Raw genomic sequence first — 26,686 nt, 5'->3', positions numbered from 1 at the left:
CATTTCCTCTCTTTCCCGTCTCTTTCCACCAGCCTACATTAGAGATTAACCACCATGCAGGGAAGTCTTTAGACAGCTTCTGCAAATGGCAGAAATCCATCCAGCACCGGAGCAGTTATGGAAACGCCATCCCTGACAATGGCATCGCGCACCATGACACCGCTGTACTCATCACCAGGTCAGGAACTGAAATTTAGGAAACGTTAAGCCCTTGCTTATGTGTTTCCAATAAAGTGTTTCTTTAAAGAGGAACTTCCTGAGAGAGTCAGGCTCTGTCTTGTCCTTTCTCGAGTGACAACAGCTGGGCCTGCTCTGCTTGCCTCAGCATATCTGGTAATAACTTAATATGCAGATGGAAGGAATAAAAAAACAGATGTATTCCTTTCATTTAATGGGCCTGTAAAATCGTTTTATTTGCTGAAATATAGGCATAGTGAAACATCATTATAAATGCTATTAAAAGATGTTAAGCGTAAGCATAAAAGTGTGCGTGTATACCGGAGATCTTACGGTTTCTCCATTTGTGTTGAGATGGACAGCTTGAACATTGCTTTAACGCTATAAACTAATTATTAACTATTGTCTGTTATTGGCTTGCAACCAGTTCAGGGTGTACTTGAGCTAGGCTGCAGCACACCCACAACCCTAGCGAGGGTAAACGGGATGTAGCAAGGACTGAAGGATTAAATACTGCAAGGGAGCGCTTGGAGTTGTTGCCCGAGTTATGTCATTGATTCTTTTCACAGGTGTAAAGCAGGGCCTACTCTATATTTTGCTCTCATTTGTGCTAATTTCTACCTAGCAAAATAGGGAATTTTTATACTTCCATCCATCCATTTTGTGTACCGCTTATCCTCACCAGGATCGCCTATCTCAGCTATCTTTGGGCAAGAGGCTAGGTAAACCCTGAAGTGGTCGCCAGCCAGTCCCAGTGCACATAGAAACAAACAACCATCCCCTCTCACATTCACACCTACGGGCAATTTGGAGTCTTCAATTAAAACCCATTCATGGGCAGGGTGGCAATTTTTTGCCTTATTGAGATAAAAGTCTCCTAACAGGCCACAATCAAGGAAATAACACTTTTTTTTCGTTTAACGCATAAAACAAAGAAGTGGTTTTTTTTTCAATCAATGTTACTGCTGGAGCAAAACAGAGGAGACAATGGCATGTTAAACTGATAAAAGCCTGATGCTGTCGCCTCCGGAATGCGCTGCACAAAACAACACAACTGCTGGCACAAATATTTTCCCATTATTTTGACTAGAATACACGACAGCTCTTGTTGCAGGATATAAAAAGTTGAATCAGGTTTTTGCAATGTACGTGACATAGCTGAGGCTCAAAGTTGCGTTTCATTCTTCTCGGAGTCCTGCTATTGTTTTAAAAAAAAAAACCCCACCACATTCAGCATTTAACTGCCTGTATTGTGTCTTGACTGTCCACAGGTATGACATCTGCATCCAAAAAAACAAGCCTTGTGAAACTTTAGGTAACAAGAAGATATGTTTTAAAACATTCACTCTTGCCCTACTTTCCGTGTCTCAACTTTCTGAATTGCATCATTTGGACAATTGTTGGACTGATCCGTTGCCTCGTTACTTATTAGGGGGACTCCGCAAGGAGCCTGTATTTGAATGTGTGTCTTTGTCGTGCAGGTCTTGCTCCCGTTGGAGGAATGTGTGAACCGGAGAGGAGCTGCAGCATCAACGAGGACATTGGCCTCGGGACAGCTTTCACTATTGCCCATGAAATTGGACACACGTAAGTAAAGCGCACACATGCACAAAAAAAGACAAAATGGGACTGAAATGCAAATATTGTACAAATAGTTTACTGGAAGGGATTGTCCTCTTAGGTTTTTACTATCCACTCATTTTCTTAGCCGCTTATCCTCACAAGGGTTGCGGGAGTGCTTGAGCCTATCCGAGCTGTCAACGGGCAGGAGGTGGGGTACACCCTGAACTGGTTGCCAGCCAATCACAGGGCACATCGAGACAAACAGCCACACCTAGGGGCAATTTAGAGTGTCCAATTAATGTTGCATGTTTTGTGGATGTGGGAGGAAACCCACGCAGGCACGGGGAGAACCTGCAAACTCCACACAGGCAGGGCTGGGATTGAACCCGGGTCCTCAGAACTGTGAGGCCAACGGTTTACAGCTGCTCCACCGTGCCGCCGGTATTTATTATGTGATTATAATTAATTGTCTCTGATTGACGGGCGACCAGTCTTGGGTGTACCTTGCCTCTCGGCTGAAGTCAGCTGGAATATGCTTTCAATTACTGAAGCATGATTATATTTGGCAAGACACACACACACAGTATTTTGAACCACATCTTTTGCACAAATTCCTCCTCACTCATATTTTGACTATTTAATATTCTACTATCTTTTTCCCGGTGATGGATCCAACTAAGAGGAAGCTGAATCTGCAAAGAGACTTTGCAAACATTACATGTAAATGTCATAAGTGGTACTGCATAAAAGCCACAACTGTGCAGATAAACTAGGGAGCTATCATTATGTATCATTGCTGTTTTCAAAAACTTAAGGTTTGGAATGAACCATGACGGTATTGGTAATGCGTGTGGGCCCCGTACCCAGGAGACGGCCAAGCTGATGGCCGACCACATCACCATGAAGACGAACCCGTTCATCTGGTCGGCCTGCAGCAGGGATTACATCACCAGCTTTTTGGAGTGAGTCAGCCTCTCTGATTTCAGCAAGACCACAAAAATAAATAAATAAATCATGTCCATCGGACATTATATGAGCAGAAAAAATTATACATTGGTTTCGTCTTAAAAAGAGGATGCTTACATCCTTCAATAATTCTTAGTCAGTGATGTGACTTTTTTTTAAAGAATTGTGCAAGAAATACACTGGAGTTTACTGTAGAAACAACATCTTTGTATGTTTTTGGTGTATTGCAGCTCAGGTATGGGATCCTGTCTGAACAATGTGCCCCCGAAGCAGGAGTTTGTATACCCCACCACAGCCCCAGGTCAGGCTTACGACGCAGATGAACAGTGCCGCTTCCAGTATGGCGTCAGATCTCGACAATGTAAATACGCAGTGAGTATTCCGATCGGCACTTTTTTATTTTTAGTTAATTTCACCGATATAAGTGGCCGACCAATGCCGGTTAATGCAACAATTCAAGTACAATGATGCCTCGGTTCTCGACCACAATCCGTTCCAGAAAACTGTTCAAGAACTGATTTGTTCAAAAACCAAATCGATGTATCCCATTACAATGAATGGAAAAAGAAATAATGCATTCCAAGCCTAAAAATTAAGCTTTTTAAAGCATTTTTTTAGCTTTTCCTAATAATAATCTGGATGGTAGAAATAAATGTATAGTTTAAATACTTTATATAATAATATAATTGAATAAATATATTTATTTTTGCTTAAAATGTATACTTTAGTAGTAGAGTATGCTAGGCTGGGAGTGTATTACAGTATCTGTAGCGACTCGGCCCCCAGCCTTGTAAACTTTTTTTTACTAACTAAAGTGCAGAATAACTTTAAACAAGCAGCTTGCCTTCTTTTGAGGCATGATTGGGGGTTAATACGGTAGTCCTCATTAAGAAGAAAAACAACAGTCACTACCGGGACACGTCTGTGTACAAAGGTCTGCATTATACAGAAGAAAAAAAGTGCGCTGGTTGCGCCGCACGCGTTATGTAATTTCCGGGGTTTTTTTTTTCCGGGGGGCGTTCGAATTGACAATAACAAAACACGTCGGGGGTAGGTCAACTGCTTGCGCCGCGCGCAATGTTATTTCTGGGTTTTTTTAGTGGGCGTTCGAAAAGACAATGACAAAACGCATCGTGGGTGGGTCAGCTGCTTGCGCCGCGTGCAATATGTTATTTCCGGGTTTTGTCGGGGTCGTGGGAATTCGCAACAAAGCGCGTCGTGGGTCAGCTGGTCTGGCCGCGCGCAATATGTTATTTCCGGGGGTTTTGGGGGGGGTGTTTGAGTACCAATTTTCGTTGAAAAACAGAAGCAAAAAAATCTTGAAATTTTCATCCGAAAACCGATTTGTTCGAAAACGGGGACGTTCGAGAACCGAGGCTTTACTGCATCTTGCCTGAGAGTTTGGAATTTTATTGTAAATGCTCTATAGCAGGGTTGTCCAAACTTTTTCCTCTATGGAACCTATGCAGAAATAACAAAGAATGCAAGGGCCACTTTGAAAGTCTTAGCGTTTAATTTATTAAACACTGTAAAACATGCAAACGTCGCACAGGGGCTGGGATTTGAACCCCATCCCTCAGAAGTGTGAGGCAGATGCTTTAACCATTTTAAAATTGTTTATAATTTGTAGTTATTTTAAAACTAGTAAAGGTTTTAAAGTAAATTTGGGGCGACCCTCACCCCTGTAAGTCACTCAGATAGATCCATCCCTGTGTTGTATTGATTCAGTCGCTGTCAGTCACTAGCAGACATTTCATTAATTGCACCTTGACAAGGAGCAGAAAGCGGAGGAAGCAATTTTTGCCCATTATTTTATTGACAGTAACGAAGATAAATATTGATACTATTTTAGTTGCAATTTAAAATTTTCACATCATTAGCCGAATGGCATAATAGCCTGAGTCCTTTTTTTTTACTGTCAATAACTGTTAGTATCAATCAAATAACATGTGCTAATCTGCTTGCAAAAAAATTTTTTATGGCCGTGTAGAATCTCAATCATTCAGGTCATGGTAATCCACAAAGGTTAATCCGAGCCAACTGGACTCCAGTTCTTTTTTTGAATTTGTTGTGCTTTATATTATTTTCTCAAAATGCCACCCCCAAAAAAATGATGAAGCTGATAGTATCTACAAAACGTTAATGCTAATCCAATTTTATCCAAGCAGTTATAGCTGTACTATTCCTGTCTTGGGGATGTGGGTGTCGCAACCCTCCCTTGATTGACTTTTTTTTTTTTTTTTTTTTCCCCTTTTTCACACAAACACACACAGGAGGTCTGCAGTGAGCTTTGGTGCATGAGCAAGAGCAACCGATGCATCACCAGTAGTATTCCTGCTGCAGAGGGAACCATCTGTCAGACCAACACCATTGACAAAGGGGTAAAGAATATACAATCATCACTGAGAAGTTGATATTGTGTTGCTTCCAGAACCTTCGTCAGTTGGCTCCTTTTACCTTTCTTTTTATTTTCAACCCATATTCCTCATTCCAGTACGTTCCCTGCACGTCAATATACGCTTTCTGCACAACGTGCATGTTGTGTGTTCCAGTGGTGTTACAAGAGAATCTGCGTGGCGTATGGGACACGTCCGGAGGGTGTCGATGGGGGCTGGGGACTGTGGTCGCCTTGGGAAGAGTGCAGCAGGACCTGCGGAGGTGGTGTCACCTCCTCTATGCGATACTGCGATAGCCCGAGGTACACGTTGGCTTTGTTCTCAACTTGTCTTCAAGTAAACGTTGTAGATCCACTTGAATTGATTATTACAGCTTGTGGTAGGTCACGTGAATAGATTTTGGTAACCCGTTCAGGTACATGAATATGAAGATGGCAGCTGTGTGTGGGGGTTTACTAGAACTAGATAATAAAGGAGTACTGAAATCATCTACTCAGGTAATCGTGTAATTACTGACATTTTAGCCAAGCACAAGTCAAAGTGTTTGTCTAAAATTTATATGGAGTAAGCGTATAAGTCCAATAATTACAATCTATTAAGCGGTCCTGAGGAGTAATAAATGCAATAATCAAATAAAAAATGCTGATAACCTCAGATTGTACAGTATGAAATTCAATTACTTTGGCTTACTTGTGTAAGTATTTTCCTTATTTTTTCATTTTTGTAAACATTTCCAATCCATAAAGTATCTCACAAGAATGCATCAAACTTCTCAATCAACTTGTAGCATAAGTAAAGTAATTTTATAAAAGAAAGACAGCACAAGCTTCTTAACATTTCCATCTATTGATTAGATTGGCTTGAATGTCAACAGCTCTTTTGTCGGAAATGGACAGTTTGTCAAAAACGAAAGAGCAAACAAGAGTGAAAGCTTTCCTGGAAGAAAAAGATTTACTTTCATGCTATTAAATGTAAAAATACATTTTATTTCAAGTGCTGTATTTTGAGCCCCTTTACGAAGCGGTACAACAATAAAACTACAATTTATAAACAGAATTCAAACATAAACTTGTTTTGTGTTCCACTTGTTTGTATTGACTCCTCAGCAAATGTTTTTTGGAACTATTAAGGTCAACTTAATCTTCACCTTGCCACAGGTTTTCCTGAAGACATACCTTACAATGTATTTTGTTTATAAAGATGACTAAATTCACCAGGTTTTTTTTTATGCCCCCCCCCCCCCCCCCAACCATCTCACCACCACTATCAAATTTGTATGACTGCCAAACTTTTAAAAGTGAAATTGTCTGGTCCCAGAGATGCTTGCCTAATTGGACTGTGAGTTTGAAAATATTCTTATGAAAACAGAGATGAGAAGCCACCCTTGTGATGAAGTTTAAAGTGTTGAATTGCACTCAGATGTGTCTGACCGGCCAGATTGTCTGTGTTTGATTTGAAGGCCAACCATTGGTGGAAAGTACTGCCTCGGGGAGAGAAAACGCTACAGGTCCTGCAATATCGACGTGAGTCCCATCGTCATTATCGCTCTTTAGGTCAACGCGAACGTGAGCTTTGTTTACGCGTGAAACAGGACTGCCCCGGAGGCTCGCGGGACTTTCGGGAGATGCAGTGTTCCAACTTCGATAACGTTCCGTTCCGAGGAAAATTCTACGTGTGGAAGCCGTACAGAGGAGGTGAGCAAGGGTGTGTTTTTACGTGTGCACGGAATAAATAAACATTCGCCAGTCATGTAGTTCATGGAATGTGTTACAAAACCCACCATATGAAGTGTTTCAATCAATTTCATTCACATTTATGTGACCCAAGTGAGCAAAATCTGTATCAAAAAGGTTGGAACACCTTTTGTACATGACTGCTGTTACTCCCTATCTGCAGTTTCTTTGGTCCAACTTTTGAATGACCTCCAAATGCTTTACCGTTTTGGTGTCACTCTCAAGGGTCCAGAAATTCTTCTCCACCTAATCGAGTTGAAAAAGCACAAATGATACTCCGGAGGTCCGTGCATGTGCGTATGTGTGCATGGACATCTACTTTTTTTTTTTAAACAAATACATGGAGTAGAATGTGCGCAGATGCTGCAGCACGTGGAGGACCCTTGCGTCCCACAATGCCTTGCTCTTTTACACTGAATGTGACATCTTAATGGTTTCAACTACAAAACCGCCTTTAATCTTGGCCTCCGCGAGCATAATGACTCAACGGAGATAAGCGGCAAGCCAATTGCAACTTCAGACAGCTGATCCGACAATGCAAATCTGTTGCAGCTGTCCAAACAGGTCCAGTGTGTTCAGGTCAGATCACACCGCGCCGTCATTGGCAGGCCCGGCTCACTTCTCGGGTTCACATTTCTCTGGCTCCTTTTTCCTCCTTCGCTCCTCTTCCCGAACCCCTCTCTTTGTCGCGCTGTGTTTAGTTCACAATTATGCAATCACTCGCTCTCATGCACAGAAAACAGCCGCCACCTCTCAGCCCAGACAGCCAAGGACAGCACGTTAAATGAGCCCGTCGCAGACTGGGCTCTTTTTAAGAACAATTATCCTTCACACTTAACCCCCATACAACCACGGGACAGCCTGCAGGTTTTAATGCACGCGCAGCTGCGAGCAGGGATTACCCTGCCAAAGCTAGGCACTATGGGAATTGCAGTTTTCCACAGTCTGTCCATTATATTCTTTTTGAGACCTGCCAGTACATACTGTACCTCCTTCATCACTGCCAGCACTAACAAACCCAGTATAGACAGATGTCAACAACCACTCTTGGGACTTGCTGCTGAACTGCATCAATGCTTCTACGCCATTTGACTGGAAAGCGCTTTTTTTTAAGGGCGTGTGCAATGGTGCTTTGTTCATTTCATGGAAATGCAGGATAGTTAACGTAATTCACGGCCTACAGAGCGCACCTGGTTATAAGCCTCACCCGTTACATTTGGTACATACATTCGCCGCAGCTGTGTAAAAGCCGCAAGTGCCCGCATTGAAACCCACATTCAAACACGAGATATTTACAAAGACAGACGGTACACAGAGAGTTTAACGCTAGCGCCGCCGTGGTAACACTAGGACCGCAGCGCTAACGCTAGCGCCGTGTTAACAGGGCCGGTTTAAAAAAACATACCAGTAAAAATCACTGAGACACGGCAGTAAGACGCTAGTACAGCGCTACTTCATGTTCGCCTCTAAGATGGCTGAAGAGTCAGTCAGCGAGATTTCTGCAAGCAGCACAGTTGTTTTACGTCAGTCATGGTCGGGATTCTCCTTCAGTTCTAGATCACCTTTAACTCTTAAAACAGAAGGATATTAATTTTGAACACAAAAAGGAATCATTTTATTTGTGCCGACAAATGGAAAGCATTGATAGATTGTCAAACAATTTTAAGACTTAATTGCTGGTTTAGGTTACCGTAATTCCCAGGCGTACAGAGCGCACCTGTGAGAAGCCTCACCCAGTCCATTTGTACAGGAAATACCATTTGGTACATACTGTACATAAGCCGCACGCGTGTAAAAGCCGCAAGTGCCCACACTGAAACCCACATCGAAATATGAGATATTTACAAAGAAAGACGGTACGCAAAGATTTTAACGCTAATGCTAGCACCACGCTAACGTTATTGTTAAAAAAACCCGGTAAAAATCACTGAGACACGGCATTAACATGCTAGCAGACCGCTAACAGGGCCGGACCGGTAAAAGTCACTTCCTCAGCACATATATTCCACCGGTTGCACTCTTACGTTTTTGCGCTCGAGTGCCCCCTTGCGGCCGTAAAAAAAAAAAAAAAAATACATAAATTAGCCGCATCACCGCATAAACCCTGCAGGGTTGAAAGCGTGTGGAAAAAAGTCACGCCTTATAGGTCGGATATTACAGTAAATTGAGAGTGAAGAGTGAGGTTATTAACACAAATGAGGTTTTCGTCATTTAATAGAAGACTAAGTACTGTATATTGTCCACTGTTTTTACTCACTGGTACAAACAGTGAACACAACAGGGATTTTATTACCTTTATGTTCGATAAATGGAATTGTGCATGCCAATAATGGGTTGTTGGGAGTTTGTAAAATCAGAGCGACACTCCCAAAGTCAACGGTCATGGAACAGGAAATGGAACCAAGCAGACCCAATGAACGTGTGTTCTGTCTTGGCTAGTTTTCGCACATCCATTTTTGATGGCGCTGAACCTACAAGTTATACGCAGCTTATCTCAGTTGACTTTGGGCAAGATGAAGTGGCCACTTAATCGCATGACACACAAGCACATTTTCACACCCATCGAGACTTGAGGCCGGAAACTGTCCATCAATATTGAAAATTATAGTCCTCAATGAGCTAATGTACTTGTTTTGTTGAATATGGGAGAACGTACGTGAAGAAAACCCACCCAGACATGGGAAGAACATACCAGCCACATACAGGAAGAGCAGAGCTGCGATTTGAACCCACAACCTCAGAAAATCAGAGCTGTGAAGCAGACAGACTCATTCTACAATGCTGCCCTAGTTTATAGCCGTTGCTTCAATATTGGCTGCACAGTTAAGAAAGGCTTGGAACAAAAATAATTACATTTTCATTATGTTGAGGGGAAAAACGGTTCTAAAGATGCTCCGCCAGCGTCGAGGAATTGTGCTTGACCTGTGAGGATCTACTGTAATTGCCTCAATGTGTTTACTGGCTGCCTTCCTATTATTGCTTGCTGTTTTCACAGGAATATTGCACCGTAAGACCCTAGTTTGTCGTTTAATTGGGAACGCGAATGCAGTTTGCCTACACAATAATTTTAGTTTCCTACTGCCCACAAATGTTTTATACTCCACAAATCCTGCCTAGCAACTAGTGACATATCCAACCTATATCATCACCATGAAATGGAATAGGAGCAGTTTTAACTTTGCTGCGACTCATAGATAGTTTTGAATGAATCGCAAATGTTTGTGTCTTTTGTTTTTTGAAGTACTTGTGAATGAGCTCAAAGATATGTGACGTGTTCGTGTAGGTGGGGTGAAGACATGTTCTCTGAACTGCCTGGCAGAGGGTTACAACTTCTACACGGAACGTGCAGCGGCGGTGGTAGATGGCACGCCCTGCAGAGACGACTCTCTGGATGTCTGCGTAAATGGCGAGTGTAAGGTGAGCTACAGTAGGAAGATTGTCAGCTACTAGTACGGAAAAAAAAATGCATGTAGAGGACGGGCATCCAAACTGCGGCCCGTGGGGCCATTTGCAGACTCTCGTTCATTTGACACGACCCACAGCGCTAATGGGTGCGGTTGTTGCGACACAACATTCAATGGTTCACCGCACCTGAAAACTACAATATCTACTAGTACTACTACTAATAATATGTTGGCTTTATTTTAAGAGCTTTTTTTTTAAAATCTGCAAATAAACTTTTTAAAGCTAAAATACTATCAGACTTTCTCTTAATAATGCTTCCGTGGTAAAGGTAATCCTGCTTTTAGAAGCAAAAATGTATTCCTCCACTTTCTGTCAAGTTCTGCATTTGTGAAGATATCACATTAATGATTAATCATGATGTATTATGGAGATAAACATTGCTAAAGATTGCAAAATGTTTGTCTTCTGAGTCATGTGGTGCTCTGCTCAGTGCATCCAAACCGATTTGCTGATCACCTTTTACAGAGATTCTGATGGAGCAGTTTCTTAAAATATCTCTAATACATAATTGCTTGATGGATTGCTTTTAGCGTGTTTAATAACATCACGGTGACCCTTGCATCTTTCATTTTTCCCTGTTTGGACACCCGTGATTTAGACAATCCACTCTTACTGTTGGAAAACCACCAGCACTGATGAGCCGCATTTAAAAATATAACCTTGGCGCGAAACTCGGGTTTCCTTTATTCTCGGTCTCATTATGTCAACATGTATAATGAAATTAAAGAAAAACAGCTCATGTTTATATAACTGAGGACCAGACATCAGTGGAACTATTTTTGCCAACCATTAAGGAATTTTAATGATATAAAATGTCCAAAGACTTTCATATACGGCTCTATTTATAGCTCGCTTCTTTCTGTCTTTAGCATGTACATCGGTATTCAAATGTATAACTTTGTCCTATTGTTGATCTTTTTTCACTGCAGTCATTTTGATGACCTACTACACAGTAGACAAGATACGGGTCTTAACAATAAAATTCCATGCACAGTTGTATATTTGTGGCTGGGAACCCATGGATTCATTATTTGTGGATTAGTTTTTAAAATTTTTGTGATCTTTTTTTTTTTTAGCATATGTCGTGGAAAAAGCTTATTGTCTGTATTTCATATGAATAATAATGACTTATAATGATGTTGTTGCATGGTACGAGACAGTGCGCTCAGTTACCGCCATAATTAACTCTTTGAATGTGTATGGCTGAAAGTAGTTTTCATGCAACTATATGCTGTATTTTATGATTTGTCTACTGTGTGCATGTAAGTTAGTGATAAAACACCACGTGCGCTGACTTAATGTACAAATTGGGAACAAATTAGGAACAGGACTGTAAATTGTGAAATGTAGACTCTATGTGTACGTTTGTATTGCATAACGTTTGACTCACCCAGTCGGTGGTGAATCCACAAAATTGTACCTTTGCAGTTACAATAATAGCTTCGGTTACGTTTCTGGTTCTGGGCCCGTAACTTTGACTGAGCCCTGGAGAAGCTGCAAGAGTTAGCGAGGGGTCCAGCAATCCGGGGTGCATTGAAATAACGAATATAACAGAAAGTCTGCCATTTTATGATCGCAGTGGGCAGCTTTCCAGTGCCTGCCGCGTTGTACAATGACACCTGCCGATACAGGTCAGAAGAGCTAAACGCAGAGTAGATTCTTTCTTCTCCACTCATTCTTGGAGAGTCTTTTTTTGACTAAGGAAGGCTGCAATCCCTGCACTCATCCAACAAGAGGATTTTGTTTATGTGCATCCTTCTTGTTCTCTCCAACCACCTCCTCCCCTCTCCTCTGTTTTCCCCTGTACTCTGTGACCTTGCAGTTCAGCAGTGAGTCAGTCCGGACAGCACACTGGCTTTCACTCACTGTGTGCTCTTATTATCGCCCTCTTTCTCCTTCTCTATATTCCCGTTGTTTTCTCTTTTTCTCTCCTCGCGTGTGTATAATCATTCCTGTCCTGCACGGGACTAGAAAAGAGGCTTTTCTCGCTATTGTACCTTATATTGTTGGTTTTCTGGGGACAACATAGAGAAAGAGTGGCCTCTTTTGTAATGACATGCTGACTGTAGTTCCAAAGTTGGAATCTGACAAGGCATAAATAGAAGAAGGGGCGGGTGCAGGGAGGGAAATAACCCAGGAACAGATGGTCCCGTTAAACACAACATGCCGGTGCAGACAAAAGGCATGTCGTGCCAGTTTCCAGGTCCAAAAAAAAAAAAAAACCAGACATAAAGCTGATTTGCTGCTTAGTTAATTCAGCGTAAAATACACAGTAAATAATACTGCACACTATATCAGAAACGGCTTTAAAAAAGGTGATTTATTTTACAAGCTTTTACATGTTTGCATAACAACATTTTTATCATGTAAGAGTTCAACAATTCTTTTACAACGATAACAACAACACGCCAGAGCATATATCCACTAATCTTGCAACAACGGGAGTTTGACATCCCAGTTTCTCAACTTCATTCATTTTCCGAACCGCTTCGGGTCACAGGTGACCGACATCGGGCAGAGCTGGGGTGGACTCTGAACTGGTTGCCAGTTAATCGAAGTGCACATATAAATGAACAACCATTCCCTCGCACATTTTACTCATGGACAGTTTAGAATCTTCAATTAATCTACCATGCATGTTTTGGGAATATGGGAGGAAACCAGAGTACGCAGAGAAACCCCACGTATGCGTGGAAGAACATGCAAACTACACACACGGAGGCCGGATTTGAACCCAGGTCGTCTGTACTGTGAGGCCGATGTGGTCACTGGTTGGTCACCGTGCCACCTCAACCTAATCATTCATCCAGCAATCAATTTTCTTTGTTGCTTATCCACACAAGGGTCACGGGGAGTGCTGGAGCCTATCCCAGCAGTCAACCGGCAGGAGGCGGGGTACATCTTGAACTGGTTGCCAGCCAATCGCAGGGCACATAGTCGCACTCACAGTCACATCTATGGGCAATTTAGAGTGTCCAATTAATGAAAACGGAGTGCCCAGAGAGAACCCACGCAGGCATGGGGAGAACCTGCAAACTCCAGAAATGCGTGGCTGGGATTGAACCCGGGTCCTCAGAACAGTGAGGCAAACGCTTTACCAGCTGATCCACCGTGCCACCCCTAATCATTCATTGAAATCAAAAATAATAATTCTTTTAAATTACAGAAAATTGGACAGTGCAATTGATGAAATAAATGAACGTGAACGGTCACCATAATTAGTTTGGTACATGCCCAAAACAAAACCCATTTATCACAATAAATAAATACATTATAAAGGAAACAACCTCATACCCAGAAAATGTAACTCAGAATGAAGGCCCAAATCATGATTATTTTTGATTGACACAATCAAGAGAGATTATGTTTAACTGTTTAAAATTGGGGTTACAATTCGCAGTGGCTGTATCACATCATTTTTACATACTTTTGTAATATTTAGGTGACCTGATGCCTCTATGAATTGGCATGGTCTCCTTTGTGCAAATCATCATTTTGTATGGAACTTCAATATGTTTTATACACAGGGTTGGCATTCACCAGAAAATTTTAGATTAAATGATAAGTGAGATCATTTAATCTAAATTTAAATGATAAATAAGATGGCGGCACGGTGGCTCAGCTGGTAAAGCGTTACCCTCACAGATCTGAGGACCCGGATTCAATCCCAGCCCCACCTATGTGGAGTTTGCATGTTTTCTCCGTGCCTGCGTGGGTTTTCTCCGGGTGGGCACTCCGGTTTCCTCCCACATCCCAAAAACATGTAACATTAATTGGACACTCTAAATTGCCCATAGGTGTGATTGTGAGTGTGGCTGTTTGTCTCGGTGTGCCCTGCGATTGTCTGGGAACCGGTTCAGGGTATACCTGCCCACTGACAGCCAGGATAGGCTCCAGCACTCCCCGTGACCCTCATGAGGATAAGCGGCTAAGAAAATGGATGGATGGATGGATGGATGGATGGATGGATGGATGGATGGATAAATGAGAGTTATGTAATGTTGTAAATGATATCCAGCAAGCACTTTCTACATGTTTGCCAGTTGGGACACACTGCAAAACTTTTGAGTATCGGCTTCTCTCATTCTCAAACTAGCAGATAATGGATACTGAATGTAGCTTGATGGTAATTCCGAGGCTTTAAATATAAACCTAATGTCAAATCACAGTGAAATCAAATTCAGATTAACGTTAGGACTATGGATCAATAGTTCATCATCAAATGTCACTTTGGCTAATGAAGACAAAAGACGAAATAATGTTACTATCAAAGATATTGAGGAAGACTGCCTATTTTGCTCATCATGAAGCATATTGGTGTCAACACGCTTGACTTCAGCATAATGTCTGTCCAGGATGAGAAAACACATCTGGACATGTCATCTGATCTTTTTGTGTTTCGGGTAAAAAGGGTCTGGAAGACTTTAGAGGTAATCCTTTGGTCTGGCCTCTGACACCTTTCCATTCACCGATCGTGCCCCTTCACCCATGACCTCGAGCGACCTCACGGCTCATTTTTCCCCTTTTCTTCTCTTAGCACGTCGGCTGCGATCGCATTCTCGGCTCAGACGTTCGTGAGGACCGCTGTCGGATCTGCGGGGGTGACGGCAGCAGCTGCGAGTCTGTGGAGGGAGTCTTCAATGACTCTTTGGCAGAAGGAGGTGAAACGCTTTTCTATTCTCATCTCGATGCTTTGTCATGACAACCACCAAATAGAGATGAAGAGTTATGAACAATAAAATACAAGGCAACAACTTCAATTATAAAAAGTTAATTAAAGGACAAAAATAGCTCTAAATGTATCAGTTCAGTCATTATCATCCATCCACCACTTGTCCTGTTTCGGTGAGCTTGAGCCTATCCTAGCGGACTTTAGGTGGGAGACTGAGTACAAACCGGACTTGTTTCCAGTTAATCGCAGGGTACAGACGGCCTAACAAACATTCACACTCACACCTGTTGGAAACTCACACAAGCAGGAAAAACAGGCAAGCTCCTCGCTGATAGGCCTTAGCCGAGATTGGGAACCCTCATATTCCTAACCTGTCTTGCCTTAGGAAAGAAGAAGTATAGAGTCCAGGTCAAGGGTTCAGTTTTTGTATGTCTCCACCCTATTTGAAAAAGTTTAATACAGCAGTGGAGTGCACTTTCAGGCCAATTCAGGTATTTATTAACCTCGTAAAGAACGCAAACCTTCATAGTATTCCCGTTTTACTCCAGACAGTTGTAATTCTCGTTGCCCGTCTTTCAGTCTGTCGTAATTCTCAGTCATCACTGTGCAAATCAACCTTCGTAAAGAATAAAGCCACCCCATGTGTGACTGGAAACCTGTATCAATAATCCTGCATGTATATAAAAGAACAGGGGCTTATTACGGACCCTTGAGGTGCACCCAAAATAGGTACGCTTCTCTGTTCCAAGTAAAAATACCGATTCGGACCACACCTTAATACTTTGTACTCAAACATATTGCAATGTTTTTTGGGGTCAACGTCTGGCTCCAGAGTGCTCAAACTGCAAAGTGCTTTTTTTTTTTAAATATAACTTTGTTCTTTCTCCTTCCCACTATAAACATACCTCAGTAAGATATTCCACAGATAGCTGACAATATCTCTGAGTAACATCTGCAGCAATTTCTCTTCGGATAAATGACCAGCAAAATCCCCTAATCATGTTAATAGCATGTTTGGTTTGTCTATCTCTAGTCTGTGTGAGAGACAACAATGTCCACAACGCGGAATGATCCAAACTATGATGCAATTGCAAAAAAGGACTCCTTGACTCCAGAGATTTCTCCATCTTTCTGAAGCATGGTATTGTGTAATGTGCCATAAGCCTTGAAAAACTATCTCTAAGTCTCTTTGCATCCGTCAAGTCCACGGCTGTGGTAGGTGGTGGCGAGTTGCTCAAGATTGATAGCTTCTTCGCTCCAAGTCCACCACATAGACCAACTGATTCCATCAACTTCTGCTCTCATTGTGTCCGTCAGCCAAAGGCCTCTTCCACGCCTTCATCTAGACACTTAGAACATTTGCCTTTCTCACCTCTCGGAGCTCCATAACGAGGTTTCCTGCCAAGCCTCTTGTGGTTGAAGTACTGGAAGGAATTATTGTATGCCTCCATTTTCATTCCTTCATCCTCAAGTAAGACTAAAGTTATTTGCAGAGCTGCAGTCGCCAGCTTGCTTGCAGAGTAGAGCCGAAAAAAGCAAAGTGAAGGTGATGCCAGTAAAGAAAAAAAGAAAGAAAAGAAAAAGAAAGAAAAGGGAGAGGAAAACAGATTGAGGGAATCGAGTGAAGAGGCAGTTTATTATTATTTAGTGTGCAAAGAACTGAGCAGGGCGGCTGAGGCAGCTTGCCCGGGAATGTAGCCGGAATCTGTAGCTTCTGCTCAGTCCATCGGTATCCCGCAGAGGTAAAAACTACTCATGCGTCACATCTCTTGTTGTCCAGACAATTGTGCTCCTCCTTGCTTTTTTTTTTTAACAACTTTGACAGGATGTACACTATGTGAGCGTGTGTGGATGCATGATAGTTACGAATTCTTTTTAGTGGACTCTCAACATCAGGCAAGAATGCAGTTTTGCACACTTTTCAGGTGTATAATTGAGATGCTACTCACAATACTAACTGGTATTGTAGCTGTTGTGGACCAATATCGGGATCTGTTTGTCATTTGACTTGTGTGTTTCTTTCTCAGGTTATGAAGAGGTCATCCGTATCCCAAAAGGCTCAGTGTTCATCCACATACAAGAGCTCAACGTTTCTCTAAATTACCTTGGTGAGATGCTACATAACTTTAGAATTGGTCTCTCCTTTGCTGCTAGAATAGTGTCTACTCTTCGGGTAAAACTTTCTACAAGATGTCTGTTCTCGTTGATTGTAGAAGGAATATTAGGTCAGGGTTCTGGGTAACCTCTCTCAGAAGTTCGTATCTGCTAGCAACAGTATGGTTTCATGTCTAGAAAGAGTACCACACATGCATTATTTGCCTTGAGGATGCTTGCGGAAAGGTACAGAGAAGGTCATAAGGAGCTACATTATGTCTTTGTAGACCAAGAGAAAGCCCATGACAGAGAACCAAGAGAGGAACTGTAGTGCTGCATGCGAACGTCTGGTGTGGCAGAGAAGTATGTTAAAATAGTACAGGACATGTATGATGGCAGCAGAACAGTGGTGAGATGTGCCATAGGTGTGTCAGAAGAATTTAAGGTGGAGGTGGGGCTGCATCAGCGATCAGCTCTGAGCCCCTTCCTGTTCGCTGTGGTAATGGCTAGGCTGACAGATGAGGTTAAACTGGAATACCCTTGGACCATGATGTTTGCAGATGATATTGTGATCTGCAGTGAAAGCAGGGAGCAGGCGGAGGAAGAATTAGAAAAATGGAGGAACACACTGGAAAGGAGAGAAATGAAGATTAGCCAAAGTAAAACAGACTATATGTGCGTGAATGAGTGGGGTGGAGGGAGAAGAGTGAGGCTCCAGGGAGAAGAGATGGCGAGGGTGGATGACTTCAAATACCTGAGGTTAACAATCCAGAGTAATGGTGAGTGTGTTAAGGAAGTGAAGAAACGGGTCCAAACGGGGTGGAACAGTTGGCGGAAGGTGTATTATGTGACAGAAAAATCACTGCTAGATGAAGGGCAAAGTTTATAAAACAGTGGCGAGGCCGGCATATGATGTACGGATTAGAGATGGTTGCACTGAAGAAACAACAGGAAGAAGAACTGTAGGTGGCAGAAATGAAGATGTTGAGGTTCTCGCTCGGAGTGAGCAGATTGGATAGGATTTGAAATGAGCTCATTAGAGAGACAGCCAATGTTGGATGTTTTGGAGACAAGGTTAGAGAGAGCAGACTCCGATGGTTTGGACATGTCCAGAGATGAGAGAGTGAGTACATTGGTAGAAGGGTGCTGAGGATGGAGCTGCCGGGCAAACGAGGGAGGACATGAGGACTGTGGGTGTTTGAGAGGAAGGTGCATGAGATAAGCTTAGATGGAAAAAGATGACAAGCTGTGGCGACCCCTAACGCGACAAGCCAAAAGGAAAGTAAAAGAAGAAGTTCTGGTCATCCTCTTGCACATCAAAGTCTTCTAAACATGTCATTACAGAACTTTCTTTGTGGATTAAAGTGCTGTCATGATGGCAGATAAAATTACAGTAGTTAAGGGACAGTTCCCCCAAAATTATTTCGATAAAATACACAATATTGAGTGGTATTGTGCCAAGCATTGATTCATCAATCACAAGGTGTGTCTTAATGTGTCTCTGTACTTTTGTCATGTATCAGCCTCAGGATGCTCAATTATCTGTTGATTTGTTGCTTGTACTTCCCTCTCTTCCGTATCGCAGTGCTGAAGAGTAAAAGCGATCATTCCTTCCTGAATGGGAAGCTGGCTACTGACACACCACACAGGTTTGACATAGCCGGAACAACTTTCCACTACAGGCGGCCCACCGATGGGCCAGAATCACTTGAGGCTCTGGGACCAACAAATACGACCCTCGTTGTCATGGTAAGAACAACTGTCAACCGGATATTTGTAATGTACCGTACGCACATAAAAAGACAAAAGTGGGTGTTGTGAAATCTGTGCGCAGGTGATGGTCCTGGAGGAGAACCCTGGAATCCACTATCGTTTTAATCCCCCCGTCAACCGTGAACCAATGATTGGTTTTACCTGGTACCACACATCCTGGTCACACTGCTCTGCTCTCTGTGCTGGAGGTAGACACGCACCTTACAACAAGCTGATATCTACCAAGCTTAAGGCTAAAGAGTTTTGATGGAAAATGTCTATGCCCGTTTTCCAAGCCACTTATCCTCACAAGGGTCGCGGGAGTGGTGGAGCCTATCCCAGCTAACTTAGGGCAAAAGCCATAATGAACTGCATTTACATGAGGAAGTGATGCCTTGGGAATAATTTTTGATTGACTTTTACTCATAGCTTACGTGTTAATTGATATTGTTCTCTGCTGATATTAGAAGATGCAGTATTAAGCAGTTAAATGGCCTGGAAATATTTGCACATGCATCATGGAAAATATGTGCATCATTTGCTGATGATTGTGCTATTATGTCTTTGGTGCGCCTTATATAATTAAAAATATTGTCTGAAAAAAGGCATTTATTAAACAGTAATAAATGTGTAACAACTCATTTATTATACAGATTCACTGTAGAGAGGAAATTATTTCATGAAATTGCCCATAAGCGTGAATGTCAGTGTAAATTGTTGTTTGTTTATATGTGCCCTGTTGTTGGCTTAGGACTCATTCAGGGTGCACCCCAGCTCTCAGCAAAGTTCTGCTGCCATAGGCTCCAGCACGCCTGCGACCCTATTGAGGATGAGCATTACTGAAAATGGATGAATGCTACTTTTGGTGAACGTTTGTACATTCCTACATCTTCTCACCTCGGCCTTTAGGTGAGCAGATCCAACAGGTGGTGTGTCGGAAGCTCTCAGATCACTCTGTCGTTTACAACCACTTCTGTGACAAGAGGTACAAACCCAAAGAGAGGCGCAGATTCTGCAACACTGAGCCATGTTCCCCAAGGTGAGTTTTTCAGGTACTCTTGCAGCACAGTTCTAGATCCAGTATAAACGTTATTGTCTCATCTAGTTGGTGGGCCGGAGGGTGGTCGGAGTGCAGTCACAGCTGCAACGGCGGCCTGAGGACACGCGAGGTGTTATGTAAAAGGAGGATGTCGGCATCAGAAGAGAAAGTCCTGGATGACACTGCTTGTCCTCGTTCACGTCCTTCGTTCACTGAACCCTGCAACAACCACAGCTGCCCTCCCGAATGGATGGCCCTCAACTGGTCCGAGGTAAGCAGAAGGATTTGCTCCTACAAATGGTAAATTCACTAATTCACTGAGTTTGGCTCAATTTCTGAGTTTGCGTTGGGAGCACAAAATGTTATAGAAAATAAAATACATGAAAAAAAAAAACAACACAGTTTACAGTAGATCAGGGGTGTCAAACTCTCTTTTTTCGCGGGCCACATTGTTGTTCCGGTTTCCCTCACAGGGCCGTCATAACTGTGGAACAAAAATATTTAATCATCTCATCATATTTACATCATCAATTCATGAACTAGTTGTGGAATCAGAAATCAAGGGTAATGTGTCTTTCAACTATTCACGTTTGGTAACACAAACATGATTGTAATATCTCGACTTTGTCATTTATGATACATGGCAATTTAAAATTTTGGTTCAGATTTTTACAAGAATCATAGAAATTGACACGAGATTTAGCTTTGCGGCCCATATAAAATCATGTGGTGGACCAGAACTGAGTTTGACACCTGTGCAATAGATACTGCATTAGTTATGGTTTTAGGGACTGAACAATATACAGACGAATGCTTTTCGACACCTTCTTCCGGCATTCTATAAAACATTCATCATTATTATCCATTGTTTTCAATAGTGCTTGTGCTCATTGGGTCGTGATTGAGCGCGTACGTATCCTAAGTGACTTTAGGTTCAAGTGAGCTACAACCTGGACTGATCGTCACACAACCCTTCCCAAGCATATTCACTCCCATGCGCAATTTAGATTCTTCATTTAACCTAAGATGCGTGTTTTTTGGAATGTGATGGGAACCCCCACGACTGGACCTGTAGAAAACATATGCAAGCATGGAAACGTGCAAACATGAGAGAGGAAGATTGGAAGCTCCCATTTTCAATAATAGAGGGCTTGAACCACACCCCTTAGTTTCCTCTGAGCTGTTTATTTCAGACATTCAGGACAATTCTTGGCTTATAAAAGTCGCAGCGGTGACAGTTTGTGGAAGAGCCTTTTCCGATTGCCACTCTGTGTGAAAGTTCAAACATACTTCAACACCGTTTACGCAGTCTTCTGAAAGGAATGGAAGCAAAGGGGGAACCAACTGCATCTTTTGCTAGAAGAAAATGACGCGGTGTCCCAATACACGTGTAATAATCATGTAACTATTGATTATAACTACAACACCATGGCACATAAGCGGACTACCAACTCCTATTATTGAACAAAGATTCATCGTTGCACAATTTCTTAAATGACGTTTGACATGGTGTAACTTTTCTCTGACGTCTTTTGCAAAAAAAACTCGGGCGCCCGCAAGAGAACTAACTATATCCAGCTGATTTACTGAAACTGAGCAGGCCTTAGACCGTATTTTTTTTTTATACAGCTGCTGCCCTCTTTTGTGTGGACAAAGCTTTGTGCTGATTGTGACCGCAGTGAACCCCGTGCTCATTCCCCCCCACCTCTTCGCTTTATCCTCGTGTGCTCCGCCTGCAGTGTACACCCAGCTGTGGTCCTGGCTACAGACACCGAGTGGTTTTGTGCAAGAGCGGCGAGAGCGGAGACACGCTGCCAGACACCAAGTGTCCCAAGCACGGCAGACCCACCTCTAGAGTGCGCTGTAACCTCAAGCGATGCCCCCCGCCTCAGTGGGTGATGGGGCCTTGGGGAGAGGTAAGCCTGTCACTGCCCTGCCAAAACCTTTCACACCGGCTAAGAAAACCTCACACACTTACCAAAAAAACTTGTCCTTACCCAAACTCATACACACACACGAAAAAATCTCCACCCCCTTACTTAAGAGTTTGTTGGGTTTTTTTTTTTGTGACGATATTAACACTTGTGTGTCTGTCTGAAGTTTGTATTATTTTGTCCCATGCGACCCCTTTCTCCACATTTGCAACTTTCATCCTATCCGGTATTTCACTGAGCAGTGTTAGTGTGATCATCGGTTGCCATGCGTTTATGTTTTTGTCTCGCAGTGTTCTGCCAAGTGTGGACTGGGTCAGGAGATGCGATCCGTGCAGTGTCTGACCCACACTGGCATGCCATCCAACGAGTGTCTGGAACACCTGCGACCGGCCTCCATGCAGCAGTGCAAGAGCAAATGTGACCTCATTCTGCCCATCAGTACGGACAATCCTGAAGGTTGGTTGTCAAAATGTGTGACCAAGCCTGCGGAACGCATTAATGGATGATAGATTTAATTGGCTAAATTATATTGTTACCATTTTTTTTTTCTGTGTATCAAGCCACTCAAACGTTCAGATCTGTAACATGGATCTGAACATTTTTGGTCCCTTGAATTGTGCCTATCTATCTAGCTACATTGACAAAAATAAGTATTTGATCACCCTACTATATTGCAAGTTCTCCCACTTAGAAATCATGGAGGGGTCTGAAATTTTCAACGTAGGTGTATGTCCACTGTGAGAGAGATAGTCTAAAAAGAAAAATCCAGAAATCACAATTTATGTTTTTTTCAAACGATTTATTTGTGTGATAGAGCTGCAAATAAGTATTTGAGCACCTGTCTATCAGCTAGAATTCTGACCCTCAAAGACCTGTTAGTCCGCCTTTAAAAGTCCCCCTCCATTATCCTCAAACAGATGCACCTGTGTGAGATCGTTACCTGCATAAAGACACCTGCCCACCCCATACAATCAGTAAGACTCAAACTTGTAACATGGCCAAGACCAAGGAGTTGTCCGAAGACACCAGAGACAAAATTGTACAACTCCACACGGCTGGAAAGGGCTACCGAGAAATTGCCAAGCAGCTTGGTGAAGGAAAAGTCCACTGTTAGAGCAATCATTAGAGAATTGAAGAAGCTAAACATGATGGTCAATCTCAATCGGAGTGGAGCCCCATGCAAGATATCACCTCGTGGGGTCTCAATGATCCTTAGAAAGGTGAGGAATCAGCCCAGGACTACACAACAGGACTTGGTCAATGACGTGAAAAGAGCTGCGACCACTGTTTTCAAGCTAACTGTTGGTAATACACTAAGACGTCATGGTTTGAAATCATGCATAGCACAAAAGATTCCCCTGCTTAAACCAGCACAAGGCAAGGCCCGTCTTGAGTTTGCCAATGACCATTTGGATGATACAGAGGAGTCATGGGAGAAAGTTTTGCGGTCAGATGAGACCCAAATGGAGGTTTTTGGTCATAATTCCACTAGCCTTGTTTGGAGGAAGACCAATGATGAGTTTCATCCCAAGAACACCATCCCTACTGTGAAGCATTGGGGTGGTAGCATCATGCTTTCGGGGTGGTTTTTTTTTGCACATGGCACAGGACCACTGCATTATATTAAGGAGAGAATGACTGCGGCCATGTATTGTGAGATTTTGGGTGACAACCTCTTTCCCTCAGTCAGATCATTGAAGATGGGTCGTGGTTGTGTCTTTCATCATGACAATGACCCGTAGCACACAGCCAGGAAAACCAAGGAGTGGCTCCGTAAGAAGCATATCAAGGTTCTGGCGTGGCCTAGCCAGTCTCCAGACCTAAACCCAATAGAAAATCTTTAGAGGGAGCTGAAACTCAGTGTTTCTCAACGACAAGCCCAGAAACCTGTCTGATCTAGAGAAGATCTGTGTGGAGGCTACTGTACCAAATATTAACATTGGTTTTCTCAAGTGTTCAAATACTTATATGCGGCTGTATCACGCAACTAAATTGTTAAAAAATCATACATTGTGATTTCTGAATATTTAGTTTTTGATTATCTCTCTCACAGTGGACATGCACCTATGATGAAAATTTCAGACCCCTCCATGATTTCCAAGTGGAAGAACTTGCAATATAGCTGGGTGTTCAGATACTTCTTTTCTTCACTGTATCTATCTATATTGAATTTCGTGCTTAATATATGATTTTAAAAAATGCTCTAAAACAATTTCATGTGTCCCCCCCAGAGTGCAAAGATGTGAACACTGTGGCCTACTGCCCCCTAGTGCTCAGGTTCAAGTTCTGCAGCCGGCCGTATTTCCGACAGATGTGCTGCAAAACATGCCAGGGACACTGACGTGGACCAGTGAACCTCACAATAGTCACATACTCACACACACACTCCCTAAATGAGCCTCGTGGCAGCAGCCCGAAGGAGGAGGAGGGTGAGGTCGGGATGCTGCCAAACACCCGGCGGTGCCATCACAGTTTTGAGGGAGCTCTCAGTCGCCAGTGTCCATGTGAGAGCGGCTCCCTCTTCAAGCAGAACTGAGCTGAGTTTCACATTCCGCTGGAGGGGAGGCTGCTGAAACCTGTCCTCTGTTGTAATATTTTTGGTGCTACGGGACATGCTGCGGTGTTCAGAGGGTCACTTTATGTTTGCTACGGCCTCCATGTAAAGAGGCCATATTTAAAAAAACAAAAATAAAAAACACTTTGTAAACAAGAGGAACCTTCATGAAAAGGAATATCGTATATTATGGAAGTTTTTGTCTTAAGTTACCTGGTAGTTGTTACTTGACCACGGTGGTTTTGTTTATTTTTGCCAATAGTCTATGTACATCTAAGCGTTCGAGTCAAATGAGCAGAATTTGATTTGCACAAAGTGTCATCAGTCACAGGACTTGTACAGTATACAGTGCAACTGTGTTCATGGGAAATGCAGCGTGTAGAGTTTTCCGCAGCGTTCGTTTTGCGCTCGCCATCTTTTGTCTTCCTAAGTTCTACCGGCTCTCTAAAACAACTTCATGCCACAACGGGACAGAAAGCCACATTTGTAGCATTAGCGGCTAACATTTGATAGGATGCAATTTTGTGTCGCAACTGCAGACTTTGGCAGCTTTGAATGAAATCAACCCCCCCAGGAAGCCCAATTCTGTTTTTCGTACGTTAAACCACTTGCTCGACAGTTTAAGTATCTCTAAATATAAGTGGAAATTCAGCGCCATTGTGACTCATCGTCTAATTATATACGCCGTCTCCTCGGACAGAAGAATTCTTCCATACATGATGGAACTGTACTTCAAATTGAGACACACAAAAAAAATCATTGGGCCGACCTCTTCGTTGTGTGTTAATTATGCAAATTCTTCCCATGTGTCTTAGTACCTCTGTCCATAGTGTGATGTTGCAACTTGGTCACTCATTTGGAGCTTCTCGTAACAGTTTCCAAAGTGCTCTTATTAGTATTTGGTTTATTGCCGTGTTTTTCTTTTCTTTCTTGCATTCTGTATAATATTTGTAGAAATGCTGCTAAGAGATTTGCGACAATATGTCCCAGCGTCACACTGCTGTGGCCGTCACACGTTGAATGCAGCGCTGGTGCGTTCAACTCCCTTTTCTTTATCGCGGTGCTTTCTTTTGGAAGGGTGCTATTGATCCGTTGCTAATATTTGTGTCCGAGTTATCATTTTCTCCATTTTAATCGTATAGTCACAAATCATTCCCCATTGAACCAGAAAGTGTGTACGAAAGGGCCTGTTTGAAGTTTAAAAAGAAAAAAAAAAAAACATCTCGGAAAAGCAGCTTCTGCCCTACTGCCCTGTACGTTGTTTTAAAAAGGAAATATCAAACTGATTAAACATGGTGCATTATTGATTGAAAATGAGTTATTTGTGCTACGATTTGCTACATTATTAAATATAAGTATTTATGAATGTAATGTGTCTTCACTTTTACGGATCTGACTCGGCTGAATATGACCTTCACACACTAAGACTGAACGAAAAATTCATCTTCCCTTTTTGTGTGATCCCTAGATTGATATGCATGTAAAAATCAATGAAAGATATGCCCATAAACATGATTTAATGAAATCCAAAACTAGAGCTATATTCCCCAAGCAGATTTGGGTTCGGCGACCGTTTGGGCTACTGCGGCGCCGCATCTGCTTGACAACTACATATAGATTTCCATCCATCCATTTTCTTTGCTGCTTCTCCTCACAAGGTTTAGTGGGCGTGGCGGAGCCCATCCCAGCTGTCAATGGGCAGGAGGCAGGGTACACCCTGAACTGGTTGCCAGCCAATCGCAGGGCACATGGCGACAAACAGCCGCACTCACAATCACACCGAGGGGCAATTTAGAGTGTCCAGTTAATGTTGCATGTTTTTGGGATGTGGGAGGAAACCCACACAGGCACGGGGAGAACATGCAAACTTCACACACGTGGGGCCGGGATAGAACCCGGATCCCCAGAACTGTGAGGCCAACGCTTTACCAGCTGAGCTACCGTGTCGCCCACATATAGATTTGTAAATGGGGAAATGGAGATTTCTGTCTTGCGGGACTTGATTCTAGATCTGTCGTGGAACAAAATATGTGTGTGGTGTTCTATGTTGGGATTATCAAAGCACACCACATACAAAACTGTTAAATGTAACAGATAACAACTTTTTCGAAATCCTTGCGAGTCCACCAGGCCTTATGTGTCCTGGCAACCAGTCCAGGGTGCAATCAAGGTCAGGAGGCCAGTCGGACCAGCTCAGCCTCGACACTATTGAGCACAACTACTCTTGAGAATGAATTTTGATCTTCTAAGAACTCACGCCCCTCCTCGTAGCACCTGCATCAGCTCAAGCGTTGGTAGCAGCGTGCCGTGGTGACAAAAACAACATGAAGTAATCGCAGCT

At 42.8% G+C, this 26,686-nt stretch overlaps 1 protein-coding gene across 2 annotated transcripts in view; it reads left to right on the top strand.

Annotated features, from left to right (window-relative positions):
* Positions 1-25,678, top strand: part of adamts10 (ADAM metallopeptidase with thrombospondin type 1 motif, 10) — a 45,455-nt gene extending 19,777 nt beyond the window's left edge. For both annotated transcript variants that reach the window (XM_061824912.1, XM_061824913.1), the window contains 19 exons: positions 33-178; positions 1,449-1,492; positions 1,659-1,764; positions 2,556-2,702; positions 2,937-3,078; positions 4,980-5,087; positions 5,259-5,404; positions 6,562-6,625; positions 6,694-6,796; positions 10,119-10,252; positions 14,838-14,961; positions 17,000-17,080; positions 18,652-18,815; positions 18,901-19,027; positions 19,728-19,857; positions 19,924-20,128; positions 21,597-21,773; positions 22,082-22,247; positions 24,023-25,678. In XM_061824912.1, coding sequence (XP_061680896.1) covers positions 33-178; positions 1,449-1,492; positions 1,659-1,764; positions 2,556-2,702; positions 2,937-3,078; positions 4,980-5,087; positions 5,259-5,404; positions 6,562-6,625; positions 6,694-6,796; positions 10,119-10,252; positions 14,838-14,961; positions 17,000-17,080; positions 18,652-18,815; positions 18,901-19,027; positions 19,728-19,857; positions 19,924-20,128; positions 21,597-21,773; positions 22,082-22,247; positions 24,023-24,132 — 2,424 coding nt within the window. In that variant the 3' untranslated portion in view covers positions 24,133-25,678. The remainder of the gene's footprint in view (positions 1-32; positions 179-1,448; positions 1,493-1,658; positions 1,765-2,555; positions 2,703-2,936; positions 3,079-4,979; positions 5,088-5,258; positions 5,405-6,561; positions 6,626-6,693; positions 6,797-10,118; positions 10,253-14,837; positions 14,962-16,999; positions 17,081-18,651; positions 18,816-18,900; positions 19,028-19,727; positions 19,858-19,923; positions 20,129-21,596; positions 21,774-22,081; positions 22,248-24,022) is intronic.
* Positions 25,679-26,686: the final 1,008 nt, after the last annotated feature.

This window comes from Syngnathoides biaculeatus, chromosome 7 (genome assembly GCF_019802595.1).
Source record: "Syngnathoides biaculeatus isolate LvHL_M chromosome 7, ASM1980259v1, whole genome shotgun sequence".
Classification (NCBI taxonomy): Eukaryota; Metazoa; Chordata; class Actinopteri; order Syngnathiformes; family Syngnathidae; genus Syngnathoides; species Syngnathoides biaculeatus.
This window is presented reverse-complemented; position numbering and strand designations above follow the sequence as displayed.